The sequence below is a fragment of the Pan paniscus genome, chromosome 9 (assembly GCF_029289425.2).
Source record: "Pan paniscus chromosome 9, NHGRI_mPanPan1-v2.0_pri, whole genome shotgun sequence".
Classification (NCBI taxonomy): Eukaryota; Metazoa; Chordata; class Mammalia; order Primates; family Hominidae; genus Pan; species Pan paniscus.
Window position 1 is genome coordinate 65,040,202 of NC_073258.2, and position 18,707 is coordinate 65,058,908.

Genomic DNA, 18,707 nt, shown 5'->3' on the forward strand with positions numbered 1-18,707 from the left:
GAAGGAATTCGGTCTCTGCGTTTCCATACCAAGGCCCTTTCCACTCACCCACCGCTTCTCTTCCTGCCCGGGGCATCTGCTGGCGGAGGAAGGCTTGTCCACGGAAAGGCAAAAGCGACTCCCGATCAAAATCCGGGGGCACCTGGTAGCGCTCTCCACGCCAGCAGAAACGCCCAACTGACTTCTTAATGGAGGGAAACCCCGGGCTTGGCCCGCAGACTGAGGCGCCCGCGTTGCGGGTTTTGGGGGCCCCTCTGCCTCTGCGCACCGGGCGGCCCCGGGTCCCCTCGGCCCTTCCCGCCGCCTCCCGGGTCCAGGGTTTCTAACGGGGCCGCGTGCCCGGGGCGGGGCCACGCGCGATTGGCCGCGCGGCATTGGGGGCGGGTCCGCGGCTGGCCGGCCGGGCGGGCGCCGACAATGAGCCTCCATAAAAGGGAGCGGCGGGGGGCAGGGGCCCCGGATTGAGCCCTCCCCGCCCGGGCTCCCGACGCGCCGAGGTCTCGGAGAGGCCCGGACGCGCCGGTCGCAGGCCCGGCGGGCGAGCGGCGGGCGGGCGGCGGGGAGGGGGCTGCGCGGGGCGGGGGGCGGGCGGCGGGCCCGGCGCTATTCCGGCCAGGAGGCGGGAGGCGGTTGCCGGCTGCGCGCCGAAGCCTGCGCGCCAGTCCTCCGGCCACTGCTATCGCCCACGGCCGCACCATGGCCCTAAAGGCCGAGGGCGCCGCACTCGACTGCTTCGAGGTGACGCTCAAATGCGAGGAAGGGGAGGACGAGGAGGAGGCCATGGTGGTGGCCGTAATTCCGCGGCCCGAGCCGATGCTCAGAGGTGAGGATGGAGGGGATTCCACTTCCGCGTCACGGTGCGGGGCCGGGGCTGGGGCCGTCCCTCCCCAGTCGGGGTCCGGGACCCGGGCACCTTCTCACCCCCTTCAGCCTTGGGGCCCAGGTTTCCCTCTCGGATCTGGGTCCAGGGCGCGCTCTTGCACCTCCCCCACCATGGTTTAGAAGCTCAGGCCTCCTCGATTTCCCCCTCCCTTCCCCTTTCCCCCGCCCAGGGTCTGGAGACTTCGATCCACGCCCCGCACGCTCCGGATCTTCCGGTGCCCAAGCGCCCCCTCTCCCGGGCCCAGCACCGGAGGCCGGATCCCCAGAGGCGCTGGGTGGTTGCGGCCGCCGTCTCACAGCCTGGGAAGGGGAGGCAAGCACAACGGCCGGGCTGTGTTCTAGTCCGAGGGGCGGCGAAGCCTCTAGGCCGGAGGCTGCAGGCGGGCGCCGCTGCCGACCTCCAGGAGAATTTTAAGGGCTCTCCGAGCATAACGCTTCCCTGCCCACCACCCCGCTTCGTTCCCATTCCCGGGCCTTCCACTTGCAGGAGCCACAGGTGTCAAGTTCTGGAGAGAAGGGATGAATGGGACTGCATACAACAGCTAGTTTGGAAAAGCAGTGCAGTGCTAGAACGAGATTAGCTTTGGGAGGGGATGGGAGGAACAATCTCAGAACACTCGCTCTCCCCTCCCCCTTCACCGATTTCTAGTCCTCAGGAGCTTGCAAACCGTAAGAAAACAAAGAGCCATCTTTGTGGGAGACTTAATATGCATGAAAATGCAAATATATTTCCGTTCTCCCACCCCGCTTTTCTTAGGCGGGATAGTACCCAGAAGAGGTTGAGAGCAGCAATGCCATTCATTGAACTTCAGCCGAACAGAATGATGCCTGTCTGCATTGCCTGTCATCCTTTTTGGAACTGGAAGGGTTATAAAATTCATGAGGGAAATAAAGGTCACCTCCCTTCTCGGAGCATTTAGTCCAAAAGATAGGTTGTTTTCCTACTTCTGCTAATATTTGTTGAGTGTTCATTGGGCATTGTCAGAGGCTGTCTCAGTTAATCCTCTCAACCCTGCAAGGGTGGCCTTATCCCCACTGTTAGGGCAGGAATAGACAGGTGAATTCATTCAACCAATATTCACTGGACGTCTACTTTAGGCTGTTTCGTCTAGTGTTTTTAGGCTGGGAAGTAGTAGCAGTAAACAGAGCAACCGAAACCCTCCTCTTGAAGAACATATATATACCAATGGCTAAAGACAGAGAAATAGGTTCATGTATAGTATGTTGGGTGGCAATAAATGGTTCAGAGATCACTAAAGCAGGAAAAGGAGAAAGAGGAGGAATGGGTATTTAATTGAATATATCGAGTGGTTCAGAAAGGGTTTTCTAATAAGGTGAATTTTGAGCACAGACCCGAAGGAAGTGAGGATGCCAACCTTGCAGATATCTGCAGGAAGAGCATTTCAGGCCGAATAGCAAGTGCAAAGGTCCGGCAGCACAAGCTGCTGGAAAGATTTCGGTGGAGAGAGGAAGAAAGATTGAATTCAAGGTTTTTGGCCTGAGCAACTGGAGGAAGAGCCTTCCCATTTTCCGAGATGGAGAAGGCTGCGGTGCTCTTGGGAGACTGGGAGTGAAAGTTTGAATATGATTACGTTTGAGATGCCTATGACATATTCAGGTGGAGAGGTCAACTAAGCAGTCAGATACATGGGCCTAGATTTCCTGGAAGTATCTAGCTAGTGGCGTAAACAGAAATTGCCAGCAGGCAGACAGTGGGATGAGAAGGAAGTAGAGAAGTGTCTAAGGACTGAGTCCTGGGAAACTCCAGTGATGGCAGGTTGGAGACCGGGTCAGTCCCTCATCACACATTACTAAATGCCACTGCATGCGAGGAGATACAGATACAGATGCTGGAGATACAGATGCAAAACATCAGAAATCTGTATGGTCATGGATTTTTTTTTTTTTTTTTTTTTTTGAGACGGAGTTTTGCTCTTTTTGCCCAAGCTGTAGTGCAATGGCACAATCTCGGCTCACTGCAACTCTCGGCTCACTGCAACCTTCGCCTCCCGGGTTCAAGTGATTCTTCTGCCTCAACCTCCCGAGTAACTGGGATTACAGGCATGTGCCACCACGCCCAGCTAATTTTGTATTTTTAATACAGATAGGGTTTCCCCATGTTGGTGGGGTTGGTCTCGAACTCTCAACCTCAGGTGATCCGCCCACCTCGGCCTCCCAAAGTGCTAGGATTCAGGCGTGAGCCACCGCACCTGGCCGTGGTCATGGATGCTATGGTGTGGTAAGGAGACAGGCAGTGAACATCCCAAAAACAAGTGCCAGGTGGTGATGTGTGCTGTGTTGGAGGTGATGCATAAGGGTAATGGGGTGCTCTAGTGAGGGGAGATGGTTCTTCAGCAACAAGCCAGAAGAAGGGAGGGAATATTGAGAAGAGATGAGGAAGAACTAGCACACATAACTGAGAAAGAGGGCCAGGGAAGCAAAAGAAGAACCAACAGAAGGTCATGCCCTATACGCAAGTGATGAAAATCAAGATGGAAGAGGTGATCGGCAGAGGATGAAGTTGAGAAACTGACCGCAGAGTTTAGCACTGCTGACTTGGATGAGAGCTGTTTTGGAAGACTAGTAGGGAAGAAAGCTGATTGCAACTGAGAGGTCATTTCTGCCCATGGTCGCATGAGAGATAGGTACAAGACATATCTCGTATCTCTTTCAGACACCACCTCTTGTATCCATGCAAGCCGAGGCTCCTATTTCTCATACCACCTCTTCCATGCAGCCCCCAGGTATTAGGGCCTCCTGTGTTTTAATTTTGTCCCATCCTCTCTGGAAGGTAGGAGGGAGATGCAGCCGTGAAGGATCATGGGCACTTCGTAAAAGCACTGAGCTTCCAGGCTGATGCAGGTCTAAGGCTGCCTTCTTTGCTGAACTGGAAAGGGTGATGCCCTGTGAAAGCTTATGGTCTGTTTGTGTACACAAAGAGCAGGTATCAGGCAGCAATAGGAGTGGGACCATGGCTGTAAATGCTCTGTGAGCACTGAGAAGGGAGGCGAGTTCTGAGGGGATGGGGTGGCCTTTAGAACGGGCACGGTGGCTCATGCCTGTAATCCCAGCACTTTGGGAGGCTGAAGCAGGAGGATTGCTTGAGCCTGGGAGTTCACAACCAGCCTGGGCAACATAGCAAGACCCCATCTCTTAAAAATTTTTTGTTTGTTTGTTAATTAGCTGGGTGTGATAGCATGCATCTATCTGTAGCCCTAGCTACTCAGGTGGCTAAGGCTGGAGGGTCCCTTGAGTCCAGGAGTTGAAGGCAGCAGTAAGCTATGATAACACCACTGTACTCCAGCCTGGGTGACAAAATGAGACCCCCATCTTTTAAAAAAAAAAATTATTAGCCAGGCATGGTGGCGCTCACCTGTAGTCCCAGGTGCTTGGGAGGCTGAAGCAGGAGGATCGCTTGAACCCAGGAGGTCAAGGCTGCAATGAGCTGAGATTACGCCATTGCATTCCAGCCTGGGTGACAAAGTGAGACTCTGTCTCAAAATAAATAAATAAAATTTAAAAATTAAAAGAATTTACCTTCCTCATCTTCAAGAAAGTGTAGAAGTCAGATTTGGATGAAATCTATTGTCAGGGATTGGGGTTCTGGGAAGCTTCGCAGGGATGATGTTGCCCAGCCCAATTAGGGTGGTCTGGACAGATGTGCAAAGGCTGGAGACCTGCAAGAATGCAGCCTGTTGGGAAAGTATGTGTAGTCAGTCCTAAGGTCCAAGACTAGATCAAGAGGAAGTATAGACGCGAGAGTCGTGGGATCCCGGGCACATCAGCTGTGTTGAGTGTGGCGTGTGCCTCATGGGCTCCAGGGGAAGGAAGAAGAACACTTTGGCCAGAAATGCTCTCCTCCCCCATCCCACTCAAACCACTGAGTCTGGAGACGTGCTAAGTGTTGTTGGTTGTGGGCACCTTTAGTGATAACACCCTCCCCCTCTCCCCTCGCAGTGACCCAACAGGAGAAGACCCCACCGCCTAGACCCAGCCCACTAGAGGCGGGCAGTGATGGCTGTGAGGAGCCGAAGCAGCAGGTGTCTTGGGAGCAGGAGTTCCTGGTGGGCAGCAGCCCAGGAGGCAGCGGGCGGGCACTGTGCATGGTGTGTGGCGCTGAGATCCGGGCACCCTCGGCCGACACGGCTCGCTCGCACATCTTGGAGCAGCACCCTCACACCTTGGACCTGAGCCCTTCTGAGAAGAGCAACATCCTGGAGGCCTGGAGTGAAGGGGTGGCCCTCTTGCAAGACGTGAGAGCTGAGCAGCCATCCCCACCCAACTCAGGTAGTTGGTCCTGGGGCTGGCGAAGGGAGAAGTCGGACTTGTTGGGGCACTAGAAGCTCATTGTGCTCTTGCTCCCTGCAGACTCGGGCCAGGATGCCCACCCAGACCCAGACTCCAACCCAGACGCTGCCAGAATGCCAGCCGAAATCGTCGTTCTCCTTGATTCTGAGGATAACCCATCCCTCCCTAAAAGGAGCCGGCCCAGGGGACTCCGCCCCCTCGAGCTTCCTGGTTAGTCAACAGAGAAGCCAGTGAGCCCCGGTGGAGGTGGGGGTTTGGGGACAGGGTGAAATACAGGCCCTGTGTTCTGGGCAGGTATCTTCAGGAGCCCTGGGGTGGCAGGGTTCGGGGATGGCCTCTTAAAAAGGGTATGAGGTCTTTTCTTTTTGCAGCTGTCCCTGCCACAGAGCCAGGAAATAAGAAGCCCCGTGGTCAGAGATGGAAGGAACCCCCAGGGGAAGAGCCAGTCAGAAAGAAAAGAGGCAGACCTATGACCAAAAACCTGGACCCTGACCCAGGTGAAGGGGAGGCCCGGGGGAGGCGTGGGCTCTGACCGCAGTGCTCTGAGGAAATCCGCGTCAGTGAGGATGGAGCAGGGCCCAGGCGCAGGGCGCCTGCAGCTCCTGAGGCTTTTTCACTCACAGTTCCATCCCGTCCTCCCTTCCAGAGCCCCCATCGCCAGACTCGCCCACGGAGACTTTCGCAGCACCAGCCGAGGTCCGACACTTCACTGACGGCAGCTTCCCCACCGGCTTCGTCTTGCAGCTCTTCTCCCACACCCAGCTCAGGGGCCCAGACAGCAAGGACTCACCCAAAGACAGGGAAGCGGCAGAAGGAGGCCTTCCCCGGGCGGAGAGCCCCTCTCCAGGTGAGCCCTCCTGAGAGGGAAGCACAGTGGGGACCTCGCAGGCAGCACTCCTGGGCCGGGCCTCGGAGAGGCTGCTCTATGGCAGAGCCCACAGTAGGGGTGGGTGGGGTGGGTGGTGCTCAGGTTTCCTGGTACATGGGGCCGGGGCAGGGGGATCTGAATGATGAGGAAGGCTGGCCTGAAAGCTGAGCTTTTCTTTTTCTGTTTGTTTGTTTTTTGAGACGGAATCTTGCTCTGTTGCCCAGGCTGGCATGTAGTAGCACAAGCCCGGCTCACTACAACCTCTGCCTCCCAGGTTCAAGCAATTCTCCTGCCTCACCCTCCCTAGTAGCTGGGATTACAGGCGTGCGCCACCACACCCGGCTAATTTTTGTATTTTTAGTAGAGACAGGGTTTTCCCATGTTGGCCAGGCTGGTCTCAAACGCTTGACCTCAGGTGATCCAACTGCCTTGGCCTCCCAAAGTGCACCACGCCTGGCCTATTTTTTTATTTTTTATTTTTTGAGACAAGAGTCTTGCTCTGTCGCCCAGGCTGGAGTGCAGTGGCGCGATCTCGGTTCAGTGCATCCTCTGCTTCCCAGGTTCAAGCGATTCTCCTGCCTCACCCTCCTGAGTAGCTGGGATTACAGGCGTGCGCCACCATGCCCAGCTAATTTTTGTATTTTTAGTAGAGACAGGGTTTCGCCATGTTGGCCAGGCTGGTCTCGAACTCCTGACCTCAGGTGATCCACCTGCCTCAGCCTCCCAAACTGCTAGGATTACAGGCGTGAGCCACCGCACCTGACCAGGTGGGCTTTTCTTAGTGTTTCCTTGTTTCCTGGAATTGGTCATTGGGTCCGGGTAGGCCAGTGTTTCCCAGAAGCCTGATACTGATTTCCACACATGCAGTTTGTTCTAGCTAGAGCCTGAGGGGTGCCCACCTTACCCTGGTGGAGCTGAGGCCCAGATGGGGCCACTCAGCAATTCAGTTAGGTGTCCAGAGAATAGATGAGATGAGCAGTGGACAGACACCTCCAGGGGACACCAGCTCAGTAAATTGCCTCATAACAGCAGTAAGTGCTTGTGTTGTTTGGGCTCCTGCTGAGTTTAAGAAGCTTACATACAAGGCAAGTCGTGGTGGCTCACGCCTGTAATCCCAGCACTTTGGCAGGCTGAGGCAGGCAGATCACCTGAGGTCGGGAGTTTGAGACCAACCTGGCCGATATGGCGAAACCTCATCTCTACTAAAAATATAAAAATTAGCCAGGTGTGGTGGCAGGCGCCTGTAATCCCAGCTACTTGGGAGGCTGAGGCGGGAGAATTGCTTGAACCTGGGAGGTGGAAGTTGCAGTGAGCCGAGATTGCGCCACTGCACTCCAGCCTGGGCAACAGAGTGAAACTCTGTCTCCAAAAAAAAAAAAAAAGAAGCTTACATACAGTTTATTTGGCCCTTACAAAAGTAACTTGTATAGAAGGGCAGATGTCCATTCCTTTTTCCAAAAGGGAAAACCATTTCTCAAAGAAATGGTTCCTTCTTCCCCATGGTCCTTATGTCAGTTTCCTATTTGCTGCTGTAACAAATCACACAAATCTAATGGCTTAAAACAACACACATCGCTTGTGCCTGTAGTCCCAGCCACTTGGGAGGCTGAGACAGGAGGATTGTTTCAGCCCAGGAGTTCAAGGCTGCAATGAGCTATGATCACACCACTGCACTCCAGCCTGGACGACAGAATGAGACCCTCTCTAAAAACAAAACAAAACCCAAATTTATTATTTTACAGTTCTGGAGGTCAGAGGTCCAAAATGGGTCTCACTGAGCTAAAATCAAGCTGTTGGCAGGGCTGTGTTCCTTCCTGGAAGCTCTAGGGGAAAATCTATTTTCTTGACTTGCCCAGCTCCTAGAGGCTGCCTGCATTTCTTGGCTTGTGGCCTCCTTCCATCTTCAAAGCCAGCAGTGGCTAGTAGAGTCTTTCTCAGATACTGCCCTGGGTTCCGGCTCATCTGCCTCTTCCCCATTCAAGGACCCTCATGATTATATTGGGCTACTCAGTCCAGGATAATCTCTTTTTGAGTCTGCTGATAAGCAACCTTAATTTCATCTGTAACCTTCATTCCCCTTTGCCATGTAACAAAACATTCACGGGTTCCAGGGATTAGGGTGAGGGGCATCATTCTGCCAACCACACATGACCCAGCAGACAGAATTAGGATGAGACTGGAATGTAGTCCAGCAGGGCAGAGACCAAGCCTAGTCCTCTGTTCACCTCTCCATGCCAAGCATAGTTTACAGGCGCTCAGGAAATGCTTCTTGAAGAAGTGAATAGGTCAGGAGTGCACGTCTCCTTGTACCAACTTGTCTGAAATGTGTGTTTGAAACTAGAGCCACAGAATGATGGCCAACGAGGTGGCTGGAGGCTCTCCTGAGAGTAGGGCTCTCAAAAAGCAGGTGTGCTTTTGTTTTTGTTTTTTGAGACAGAGTCCCTGCCCAGGCTGGAGTACCGTGGCGCCATCATAGCTCACTGCAGCCTCAAACTCCCAGGCTCAAGCAGTCCTCCTGCCACAGCCTCCTGAGTAGCTGGGACCACAGGTGTGCATCTCCACACCAGGCTAATTCTTAAATTTTTTGTAGAGACAGGTTTTCACTGTGTTGCCCAAGCTAGTCTCCAACTCCTGGGTGCAAGCAGTCCTCCCACCTGGGCCTCCCAAAGTTCTGGGATGACAGGTGTGCTTTTTTGCATAAAGAAAAAAGCCTTGGCTAGGCACAGTGGCTCACAGACCTGTCATTCCCAGCACTTTGGGATGCCAAAGTGGGAAGATTGCCTGAGGCTAGGTGTTCGAGACCAACCTGAGCAACGTAAGGAGACTCCATCTCTAGAAAAATTTTTTAAATTAACTGGGCATGTTGGTGTGCACCTCTAGTCCCTACTAAGACTAGAGGCTAAGGCAAGAGGATCACTTGAGCCCAGGAATTTGAGGTTGCAGTAAATTCTGATTGTACTCCAATCAGATTGTACTACTGTACTCCAGCCTGGGCAACAGAGCTAGACTGTCTCAAAAAAAAAAAAAAAAAAAAAAAAAGAAACAAAAAAGGCAGCGTATTATGTACTCCTTTAGTCACACTCCACTCACCCCTCACAAAGTTTTTCTTTGTGTTCACTGCTATACCACTCTTAATTTGGTTTGTATCCTTCAGAGAGAGCTCTCTGTGTGTTTGCGTGTGTGTGTAGTTGCTTTTGTTTATTTGCCTAAATTTGAGCCCCCCGTTTTCTGATCTCGAGGCAGGCCTCACCCCTTCACGTAGATCACAGTTTTAACTGTCTCAAGTTTCAGCTTGAGTCACATTCCAGTCCTGGCTCCCTGAGACCGAGTGTGCTGCTTGGACTTGAGCGTGTCCCGAGTCTCCTGGTCCTCTCCGGTGGATCCCTGCTCTAAATGGCTGACCTCTTCCACTGTCTAATGGGTCTTCTGATTTCATTCTCGAAAGGGAGCCCTCATTTCAAGTCCTGGGGTACCCTGTGCGCAAACTCCACCTATCTGGAGTGGTGAGTAGATGAGAAGAGAATCCCTGAGATTCTAGGTTTCTTTGGGGTGAGTGGGCAAAGTCTGAGAGGAAGGGGCTTCAGCAGGCTGCTTGAGTGATCTGAGGGGGCGGAGGCAATTGTAGGGTGTTGTCAGCAGTGGCAGCCTTCGTGGAGGTTGGAGATGCCTGGGAAACCATAGAAGATACCTCACTGGTACACAAGTGTTCCTGGAGCCTGTGCCCGAGGGAGGCACCCTGGGAGATGGCATGAGTGAGACAGTCTTTGTCCCCCAAAATTCTGTGTCCAGGTATATAGGCTGGAGGCAGTAAATCTTTAAAAACCAGGGGCCCCCGTGGCGGTTCTTTGCGGAGCAGAGGCTCTGGACCTGTGGTTTCAGACGATCTCACGAACCCAAAGCTTGGACAGATTTCTCAGAAACCTGTGAGGCTTCGACCAAAATGTCTCTACTTTCTGTGTTGTTATGTACGTATTGAAGTTCTCTGAAGACTTTATTTAAATAAAGATCCTGCCACTTTAAAAAAAATTAGAGGTGTAAAAATCGTGGATTTAACAGTTGGAAAAGGCCACCTGTGGTCAGGTTAGCTGAGCTGATGAATGTGAATGTGAGGTAGTCCAGGAAGACTCTAGAACCTTCTGAGGACCTTGCCAGAGGAGGATGGGGAGAGTGTGCAGGCCAGGAGAGGAGGTGGGCCACAATGACCCACTGACAAGTAATGGAAAGAGGAGCCTCTCTGTCTTGCTGGTGTTTTTCTTTTTTTTATTTTGGAGATGGAGTCTCGCTGTGTCGCCCAGGCTGGAGTGCAGTGGCGTGATCTCGGCTCACTGCAAGCTCCGCCTCCTCCCAGGTTCACACCATTCTTCTGCCTCAGCCTCCCAAGGAGCTGGGACTACAGGCGCCCACCACCACACCTGGCTAATTTTTTGTATTTTTAGTAGAGACGGGGTTTCACTGTGTTAGCCAGGATGGTCTCGATCTCCTGACCTCGTGATCTGCCCGCCTCAGCCTCCCAAAATGCTGGGATTACAGGCGTGAGCCACTGCACCTGGCCTGTTTTTCTTTTTCTTTTTTTTTTTTTGGAGATGGAGTTTTGCTCTTGTCGCCCAGGCTGGAGTGCAGTGGCGCAATCTTGGCTCACTGCAACCTCCGCCTCCCAAGTTCAAGTGATTCTCCTTCCTCAGCCTCCTGAGTAGCTGGGATTACAGGCATGCGCCACCACGCCTGGCTAATTTTTTTGTATTATTAGTAGAGATGGCGTCTCACCCTATTGGCCAGGCTAGTCTCAAACTCCTGACCTCGGGTGATCCGCCCACCTCGGCCTCCCAAAGTGCTGGGATTACAGGCATGAGCCACTGCACCTGGCCGGTCCTTTATGATCTCGTGGTTATGGTGGGCTGATCACTCACTCCTTCCTGGAGACAACTTTCTTCCCTTGGCTTTTCAGGCAGCTGCTCGCCTGGTGTTCCTCTTCCCTTACTAACTGTTCCTTCTCAGTTTCTCTTGCCGCTCACTCTCAGCTCCCAGAGTTGGAACACGTCGTATCATTGTCTGCCTTTCCCTTTCTAGAATGTAAGGGCCTGCAGGTTAGGGTGTTTGCGTCCTGCACTATAATATCTGCGGTAACCAGAACAGTGCCTGGCACAGCGTAGGCCCGGCTTATGTGTTTGGTGAATGAGTAAGTGCTTAAGTATCCGCAGCCGTGGGTCAGTGTCGGTACTCGCTCCCTGGGAGATCTCATCCAGGTTCACAGCTTTCAATGACATGTGTGTGCTCGTAATGCCCACCTTGGCTGCTCCTTCCTGGTTCCATCCTCTTTTCCAGTTGCCCAGGTGGCGTCTCTACATGGATGTCTAAAAGATCTCAAACATTGTGCCACTGCACTCCAGCCTGGCGACAGAGCGAGATTCCATCTCAAAAAAAAAAAAAAAATCTCAAACTCGCCACATTGAAACTGAACCCCCAGTCTCACCAATCCACCCTACCCCTAGACTCCACAATCTTCCCTTTCCCAGTCAACAGGCAGCCCCAGGCTTCAGTTTGCTGTGACCACACCCACACAGTCATCCTCTTCTTTCTCCAGCCCAGCATCTGTCCAGCAGCCGATCCTCCAAAACAAGTTCAGAGCTCACACTGCTGTCACCACATCCACTGCTGCTACCCTAGTCAGGGCCGGCTCTCGCCTGGTTCCTGTAACAAACCTAAGCCAGGTCTCCTGGCTGCTGAGCTTTGCCCGCTATGCTCTGCTCTCCTGTAGCAGCCAGAGTGTCCCTGCTGAGAACACAAGTCAGATCCAGTCACTCCTCTACTCATGGCCTTTCTGTGCTGCTCCTGTTGCACTCCAGATAAAAGCCAGAGCCTTCGTGGTGACCAGTGAGCTCCCCACAGGCTCCTGACCTCTCCCCCCACATCCCGCTCCCCGCACAGGCACTGGCCTTGCTGTTCCTGGGGAAGCCAGCGTGCTCCACCAGGGCATCCACATTTGCTCCTCCCTCTGCTCAAAATGCTGTTCCCTCCCTGTCTGCCTCACTGGCTCCTCACTCCCTCTGTGTCTCTGGTCCCCTGTCAGCTTTCTGCTATCCTATTATCCTATCTCCTTTCCCTGGTGTACTTTGCTACTTTGCGTCTGTCCATATATAACATACTGCATTTTTTATTTGTTTATCCTATTTATTAGCTCTGATAAATAGAATGTGAAGTCCCAGAAGGCCACTTAGGGAGCTCCATTCACCGCTGTACCCCTAGCAATCCGAACGGCATTGGGCATATAGTACTCAATAAATTATTGTCAAATTAATGAACAAATGGGGTTCAGTGTTCCTTCAGGGAGCCTATAGTTTATCAGGGAGACAAACTGTCTTCTGGGAACACAGAATAGCATTTGGTAGGTGATAAAAATGCGGTGGCAGCCACTAAGTCATTTTAAATTCCAGCACATCGCACAGCAAAATTGTACCTGTTTTCTGTGCCACGTTTTAAATAATCGTGTCTCTAAAAACAGGGTAGAAAAGGAACACACACAAATAAATCCTTCCCAATATAGACAGTGCAGTAGTTGAAATCACCATTTTCTGTTTTTGCCTTTCAATGTAATGTAACTTCTTTTTTTTTTTTTTTTTTGAGACAGTCTCACTCTATTTCCCAGGCTGGAGTGCAGTGGCGTGATCTTGGCTCACTGCAACCTCCACCTCCCAGGTTCACGCGACTCTCCCGCCTCAGCCTCCCGAGTAGCTGGGATTAGAGGGGTGCACCACTATGCCTGCCTAATTTCTTTGTATTTTAGTAAAGGGGTTCTCCATGTTAGCCAGACTGGTCTCAAACTCCTGACCTCAAGTGATCTGCTCACCCTGGCCTCCCAAAATGCTGGGATTACAGGCATGAGCCATCATGCCCAGCCCTAATGTAACGTAACTTTTGCACACGTCCCTGTTGCGTGCTCGTTTTTTATGGCTGCACGCAGCCACGGCAGTCCTCAGTCCTCTTTCCTCTGCCTCGAGGCCCAGCTTTGCCCATTATGAGTGCCTTCTCCATACTGCTAAGGTGGACACCTGGTCTTGGTGATGTAGGTGTTGACACTCAGGAGATAAAGAGCCTGGTGGAAGTTCGCCAGGGGTCTTTTCTGTCCCCCACGTAGTCCCTCATGAGCTCCTTGGTGGGCACAGCTATGCCTTAGACTGCTTCTGGGTGTTCCCACCCCATCACCTCTGCCCCACTCAGGCAGAACCCGTTAGGCTAGGATGCCCAGTAAGTTTGAGATAAAATGGAGTTGGCTGCAGGTAGGAGTTACAGGAAGAGGCACGAGCACCAGGCGTCCCTGTGCCAAAATACACACAGGAGGAAGGCTACCTGGCTTCAGCTGGCTTGTCCCTAGGGAGGCTGTGCGCCTCATTTTCTAGCTGGCAGCAGTCCTCGATCACCCAGGAGTGGAGCTCCCTGCCATCCTTGGGCTTCCCCTCATGCCAGGCACTGGGCTGTGGACATAATGAAAGCCCTGGAAATGTGGGTACAGTTTGCAGAGCTTCCAGGGGGCATCCTCGTGGTGGGGTGTCTGGGGGGCTCTGACTGCTCTCTGCTCTCATCCCTGCCCAGCTCCCCCTCCGGGGCTCCGCGGGACACTGGATCTCCAGGTTATCCGTGTGCGGATGGAGGAGCCCCCAGCGGTCAGCCTCCTGCAAGACTGGTCCAGGCACCCCCAGGGCACCAAGCGTGTGGGAGCAGATGACACCTCAGACTGGCCCACAGTTCTGTCAGAATCCAGCACCACTGTGGCAGGGAAGCCGGAAAAAGGGAATGGAGTGTAAATTCTTGCTTTCCTGGGGAGGGAGGGAGGGAGGAGGCAGCGTCCCCCAGTGGCTTATAACTCAGAGCTGCCTGGCTCACCCACCTGGTGGAGAGAGTAGAAACAGGTGCCAGGGCAGGAGGGGGCTGGGGCAGCATCCACTGTTATTTCGGGGCACTGGAAAGTGTCTGTTCCTGGCCAGGCCTGAGGTCGGCGAGGGTGGCTGAGGCTGTTGTGCAGTAGGGCACTGGGCCTGTGGAGAACACCTACCCCAGTCCTTCGCTGACCCCCACCTCTGTTTGTCCCCCATGACCACCTCCCACCCTCCCCCTGCTCCCCACCATTCTCCCTTGGCACAGTGCCTTACACAAGAGTGGTCATAAGGGGGTTTGAACTGAGTCCCACTACCTCGGGGGACACCTCTCCTCCCCACTTGTTCAGGCTTCTAAACCAGGAGGCCTCCATTACCTCTTCCTGTCCCACCCCTGCAGAGGCCTGAAGCTGGGCCTGGGCACCCCATTCACTCCTGTTCTCATTTACATCTGTTTTCCTGTTGTATATATCACCTTTGTTGACAATAAATTATTTTTTTTTATTAAGAGTTCCGTCTGGGCCATCATTGGGGGAAAGGGTTTGCTAGCAGGATACCTGGCCACCTAGAGCAACCTTGAGGGGCAGGAGGGTTGGAAGATGGTCCTGGGGGGAGCCAGGGAGCCACCTCTCCTGAAGGTGGGACAGCACCAGGGCAGGCCTCTGTGGAGCCCAGGAACGAGGGCTGACTTGTGCTCTCTGTCACCTGTGGGCGTCTCACCCCCTCCCTTCCTCTCTGCTCTGGAAAGGGGGTCAGAAACAATTTTCTTTAACATTGTACCTTCTGGTTCACCTGGTAGGCCTCTGCCCAGAAGAGGTCACTGTAGAAGCCCAGGGGTGCTCACAACCAGGGAGCTGGGAATTAGCCTGAGCTTGCTTGCTTGCTTTTTCTTTTCTTGTTTTTTTTTTTTTTTTTTTTTTTTTTTGAGACAGAGTTTCATTCTTGCTGCCCAGGCTGGAGTGCAGTGGCGCCATCTCGGCTCACTGCAACCTCCACCTCCTGGGTTCAAGTGATTCTCCTGCCTCAGCCTCCCTAGTAGCTGGGATTACAGGCACCCACCACCATGCCCATGCCCAGCTAATTTTTTGTATTTTTAGTAGAGACAGAGTTTCACTATGATGGCCAGGCTGGCCTCGAACTCCTGACCTTGGGCGACCCACCCGCCTCAGCCTCCCAAAGTGCTGGGATTACAGGCGTGAGCCACCACGCCCGGCTTATCCTGAGCTTTCTAAAGTGAAATGGCGGTAGCCAGCTTGCAGGTGGAAAGATGCCTCTCCTCCCTTTCTGTATGATGGTGAGGGGCACAGGGGTCCTAAACTCAGCCCTGCCTTTTCCAGCCCTACAGGCCTGCACCCTCAGCTGTCCACCTTCATCCCACCCAACCCTTGGCTTAATTAAACCCAAACGCTTGCTGGTTTCCCCTATTCCCTGGATCATGAGGAGGCCACTTTTGGTCTCTTCACCGGATTCCTTACCTTCCTAAACTAAACCAACAGGGGCCAGATGTGTGCATGGTTTTCCCTTTGGTGAGATGGAGCACACAGGCAGCCCCTTCTCAAACCCCAGCTGTACTGTCCTGTTTAGAGCCCATGGCAGGTGTGGTAAGCAGGACTGTATACCTCTGCACATGCTGACAAATGTGCACATAGGAGAAGTGGGGGCACAGGTGGGACTTGGAGGGCAGCTATTCCTGTAGGACGCTGACACTGCCACATTTTTTTTTTTTTTTTTTTTGAGTTGGAGTCTTGCTCTGTCGCCCAGGCTGCGATCTTGGCTCACTGCAACCTCTGCTTCCCAGGTTCAAGCGATTCTCCTGCCTCAGCCTCCCGAGTAGCTGGGATTACAGGCGTGCACCACCATGCCTGGCTAATTTTTGTATTTTTTGGTAGAGATGGGGTTTTCGTCATGTTGGCCAGGCTGGTCTCAAACTCCTGACCTCAGGTGATCCACCCACCTCGACCTCGCAAAGTGCTGGGATTACAGGTGTGAGCCACTGTGCCCGGCCAACACTGCCAGATTTTGAGACTAACCAGGAAGTTCATCTCGGGCAGGCAGGGTCTGGGCCTGGGCAGCGTGTGCTGCGTGCTCACCTGATGGGGTGTCACCATGTGCCAAGCCAGGTATGAGGGATCTCACGACTTGGTGGGCTCCTGGGACATGATCCCTTCTCCCCATCTGACAAGCTCAGGAGGAGCCTAGAAATATACAGGGTCTTTGTCTAGGGGACATTAAAAGACAGGTGTGGTGGACAGAAGGCAGTGGCCAAGGCTTCAGGATGCCTTGTATCTAGTGTGGCTCCCCCACTGCATGATGGCAGGCAGGCAGGCCGGCCACGGAACTCCCATGTCTCAAACACCATTATCCACAGATTGGCAAAACTTGTATCCTACCTGATAGGAAGGAATAAATAATGCTAAAAATCTGGTTCTGCAAGCACAAATACTGCAAATGGTTTTCTCTCATCCTTTCAATCCTGTGACTTGTGTTTACATTTATGCCAATGTGCTTTTAAAACAACATGGCTGTGTTGCTGGGTGTTTACACTTGAGAAAACGTATGTAAAAGTTTGTTGTAAAATTGTGAAGCCAAATGCCCCTTTGCTGTTCTATGATTAATGGCTTGGCCTTCTAGACTGTGAGCTCCTGGGCAGGGACCAGGTTGTATTGACTTTGTTTTCCAAGTGTCCTGCCTGGGGCCTGGCACATAGTAGGTGCTCAATAAATGTTTCTCGAGTGCCCTCTGAGTGTGTATTCCTGTGTGACATTTTTCTAGTGCATGTTGGTCCCTGGAGTGTGGTTCTCAGCACAGGGTGGTTGCTACAGTGACTGTGCAGGGTGGGAACTTCATCCCCACATTGTGGCCAATAGGGGTCTCCCCAGCCTCAGCCAGGGCCCTGGGGACTATGTGAGTGTGTGTGGCCAGCAGCTGTGTGTGGCACCTCTGGGCTTCCAGGAAAGAGTTGGAGAAAGTGGGGCTGAGGATATGACTCCAGCCCAGGCTGGAAGGACCTTACTGACGGATTGCCCAGGGCTTTCCTACTCCACACTGGCTTGGAGTCCGTGACGCTGGTCCTGCATCCTGGTGCAACACCGGGGAAGCTCTGCATGAATGTCAGTGACTCTCAGGGCTGGTGGTGGCACCTTCATCCATGTGGTGCTGTGGCCCAACCATGCGTTTGGTTGAAGAAGTTGGGGAAGAGGGTGCCGCTGCCCCTGACTGCTGAGCCACACACCCATTTCCTGACTTCCCAGACCTCCTTGGCTCTCTGAAGCCAGCCACCTCCTGCCCTCCCAGCTGCCTTCCGTGGGATCCAGGTGTGGGAGATCTTTTTGGATACCTAACAAGGAAAAACTTTCTATATTCCCAGTACTTCTGACACCAATGTTAGTGGGGAGGGGGGCGCCCACATCAATTCTCCGACTCTCCAGACACCAGCCAGCTGTCCTAAAATTCAGTTCTGACACTCACTACCCAGAGTTAGCACAGTCCCCGCAGGTGAAAGGCTCAGTCCCAGCAGACTGCCCCTGCTTCAGATACCAGTTCTAGGTCCCAGCTTGTCACCTGTACTTCTGACCAGCCCAAATTTGGAAGTTCCCACAACCCCCTCCTCAGTTTTGATAATTTGCTGTAATGGCTCACAAAAATCACAGAAACAGGCCGGGCGCGGTGACTTACGCCTGTAATCCCAGCACTGTGGGAGGCCGAGGCGGGTGGATCACCTGAGATCAGGAGTTCGAGACCAGCCTGGCCAACATGGCAAAACCCCGTCTCTACTGAAAATACAACAATTAGCTGGGCGTGGTTGCGGGTACCTGTAATCCCAGCTACTCTAGAAGCTGAGGCAGGAGAATCACTTCAACTCAGGAGGTGGAAGTTGCAGTGAGCAGAGATCACGCCATTGCCCTCCAACCTGGGTGACAGAATGAGACCCTGTCAAAAAAAAAAAAAAAAAAATTAGGGAAACATTTACTTACATTTACTTGTTTATAAAGGATGTTACATAGGATATAGACAAACAGGTGATGAGGTACTGAGGGCGAGGTTCAGAAGGGTTCCAAGCACAGGAGCTTCTGTCCTAGTGGAGTTGGAGTGAGCCACCCTCCTGGCATGTGGATGGGGTGCTGTCACTGACCTGGAACCTCCCAAACCCCATTATTTAGGGTTTTTATGGAGGCTTCATTAGGCACGATTGATTAAATCATTGGCCACTGGTGATTGGCTCAATCTCCAGCCCCTCTTCCCTCCCCAAGGTCTTGGGTAGGGATGAAAGTTGCAATCCCCTAATCACGTGGTTGGTTTCTCTGGCCACCAGCCCCATCCTCCAAGAGTCATCTCATTAGCGTGAACTCAGGTGTGGTGAAAAGAGACTCATTATGAATAACAAAAGATGCTCCTCTTTCCCCATCACTCAGGAAATTCCAAGAGTTTTAGTTCTGGACCAGAAACCCGGATGAAGACCAGATATATATGTCTCTTTTTTTTTCTTTTTGAGTCGTAATCTTGCTCTGTCTCCCACGCTGGAGTGCAATGGCATGATCTTTGGCTCACTGCAAGCTCCACCTCCCGGGTTCCAGTGATTCTCCTGCTTCAGTTTCCTGAGTAGCTGGGATTACAGGCGCCTACCACCACGCCCAGCTAATTTTTGTATTTTTAGTAGAGACAGGGGTGGGGGGGTTTCATCATATTGGCCAGGCTGTTCTCTTGGCCAGACTGGTCTCGAACTCCTGACCTCGTGATAACTCCTGCCTCGGCCTCCCATAGTTCTGGGATTACAGGCGTGA

General features: G+C 53.0%; 1 protein-coding gene across 8 annotated transcripts; it reads left to right on the top strand.

The window, feature by feature from the left end:
- The first annotated feature begins 457 nt into the window (after nt 1-457).
- On the top strand, nt 458-14,436 carry SPINDOC (spindlin interactor and repressor of chromatin binding). Of its 8 annotated transcripts, none has more exons than XM_034932839.3 (7): nt 492-823; nt 4,840-5,169; nt 5,251-5,400; nt 5,562-5,687; nt 5,837-6,037; nt 9,504-9,561; nt 13,646-14,436. In XM_034932839.3, exons 1-7 carry the CDS (start codon nt 697-699, stop codon nt 13,776-13,778), a joined length of 1,125 nt encoding a protein of 374 aa, XP_034788730.1. In that variant the 5' UTR covers nt 492-696; the 3' UTR covers nt 13,779-14,436. The 8 variants fall into 8 exon arrangements, with proteins under 8 accessions (XP_003828585.1, XP_063464600.1, XP_034788730.1 ...); XM_034932841.3 differs by having other exon boundaries at nt 13,684-14,436; XM_034932840.3 differs by lacking the exon at nt 13,646-14,436 and adding an exon at nt 9,848-13,637.
- Nucleotides 14,437-18,707: the final 4,271 nt, after the last annotated feature.

Excerpts from the sequence above, each read along its gene's own strand:
- SPINDOC (XM_034932841.3), top strand. The coding sequence starts at position 697 with ATGGCCCTAAAGGCCGAGGGCGCCGCACTCGACTGCTTCGAGGTGACG. Across the intron at positions 824-4,839 it reads GCCCGAGCCGATGCTCAGAG|TGACCCAACAGGAGAAGACC; the intron begins GTGAGGATGGAG and ends CTCCCCTCGCAG. Across the intron at positions 5,688-5,836 it reads AAACCTGGACCCTGACCCAG|AGCCCCCATCGCCAGACTCG; the intron begins GTGAAGGGGAGG and ends CCTCCCTTCCAG.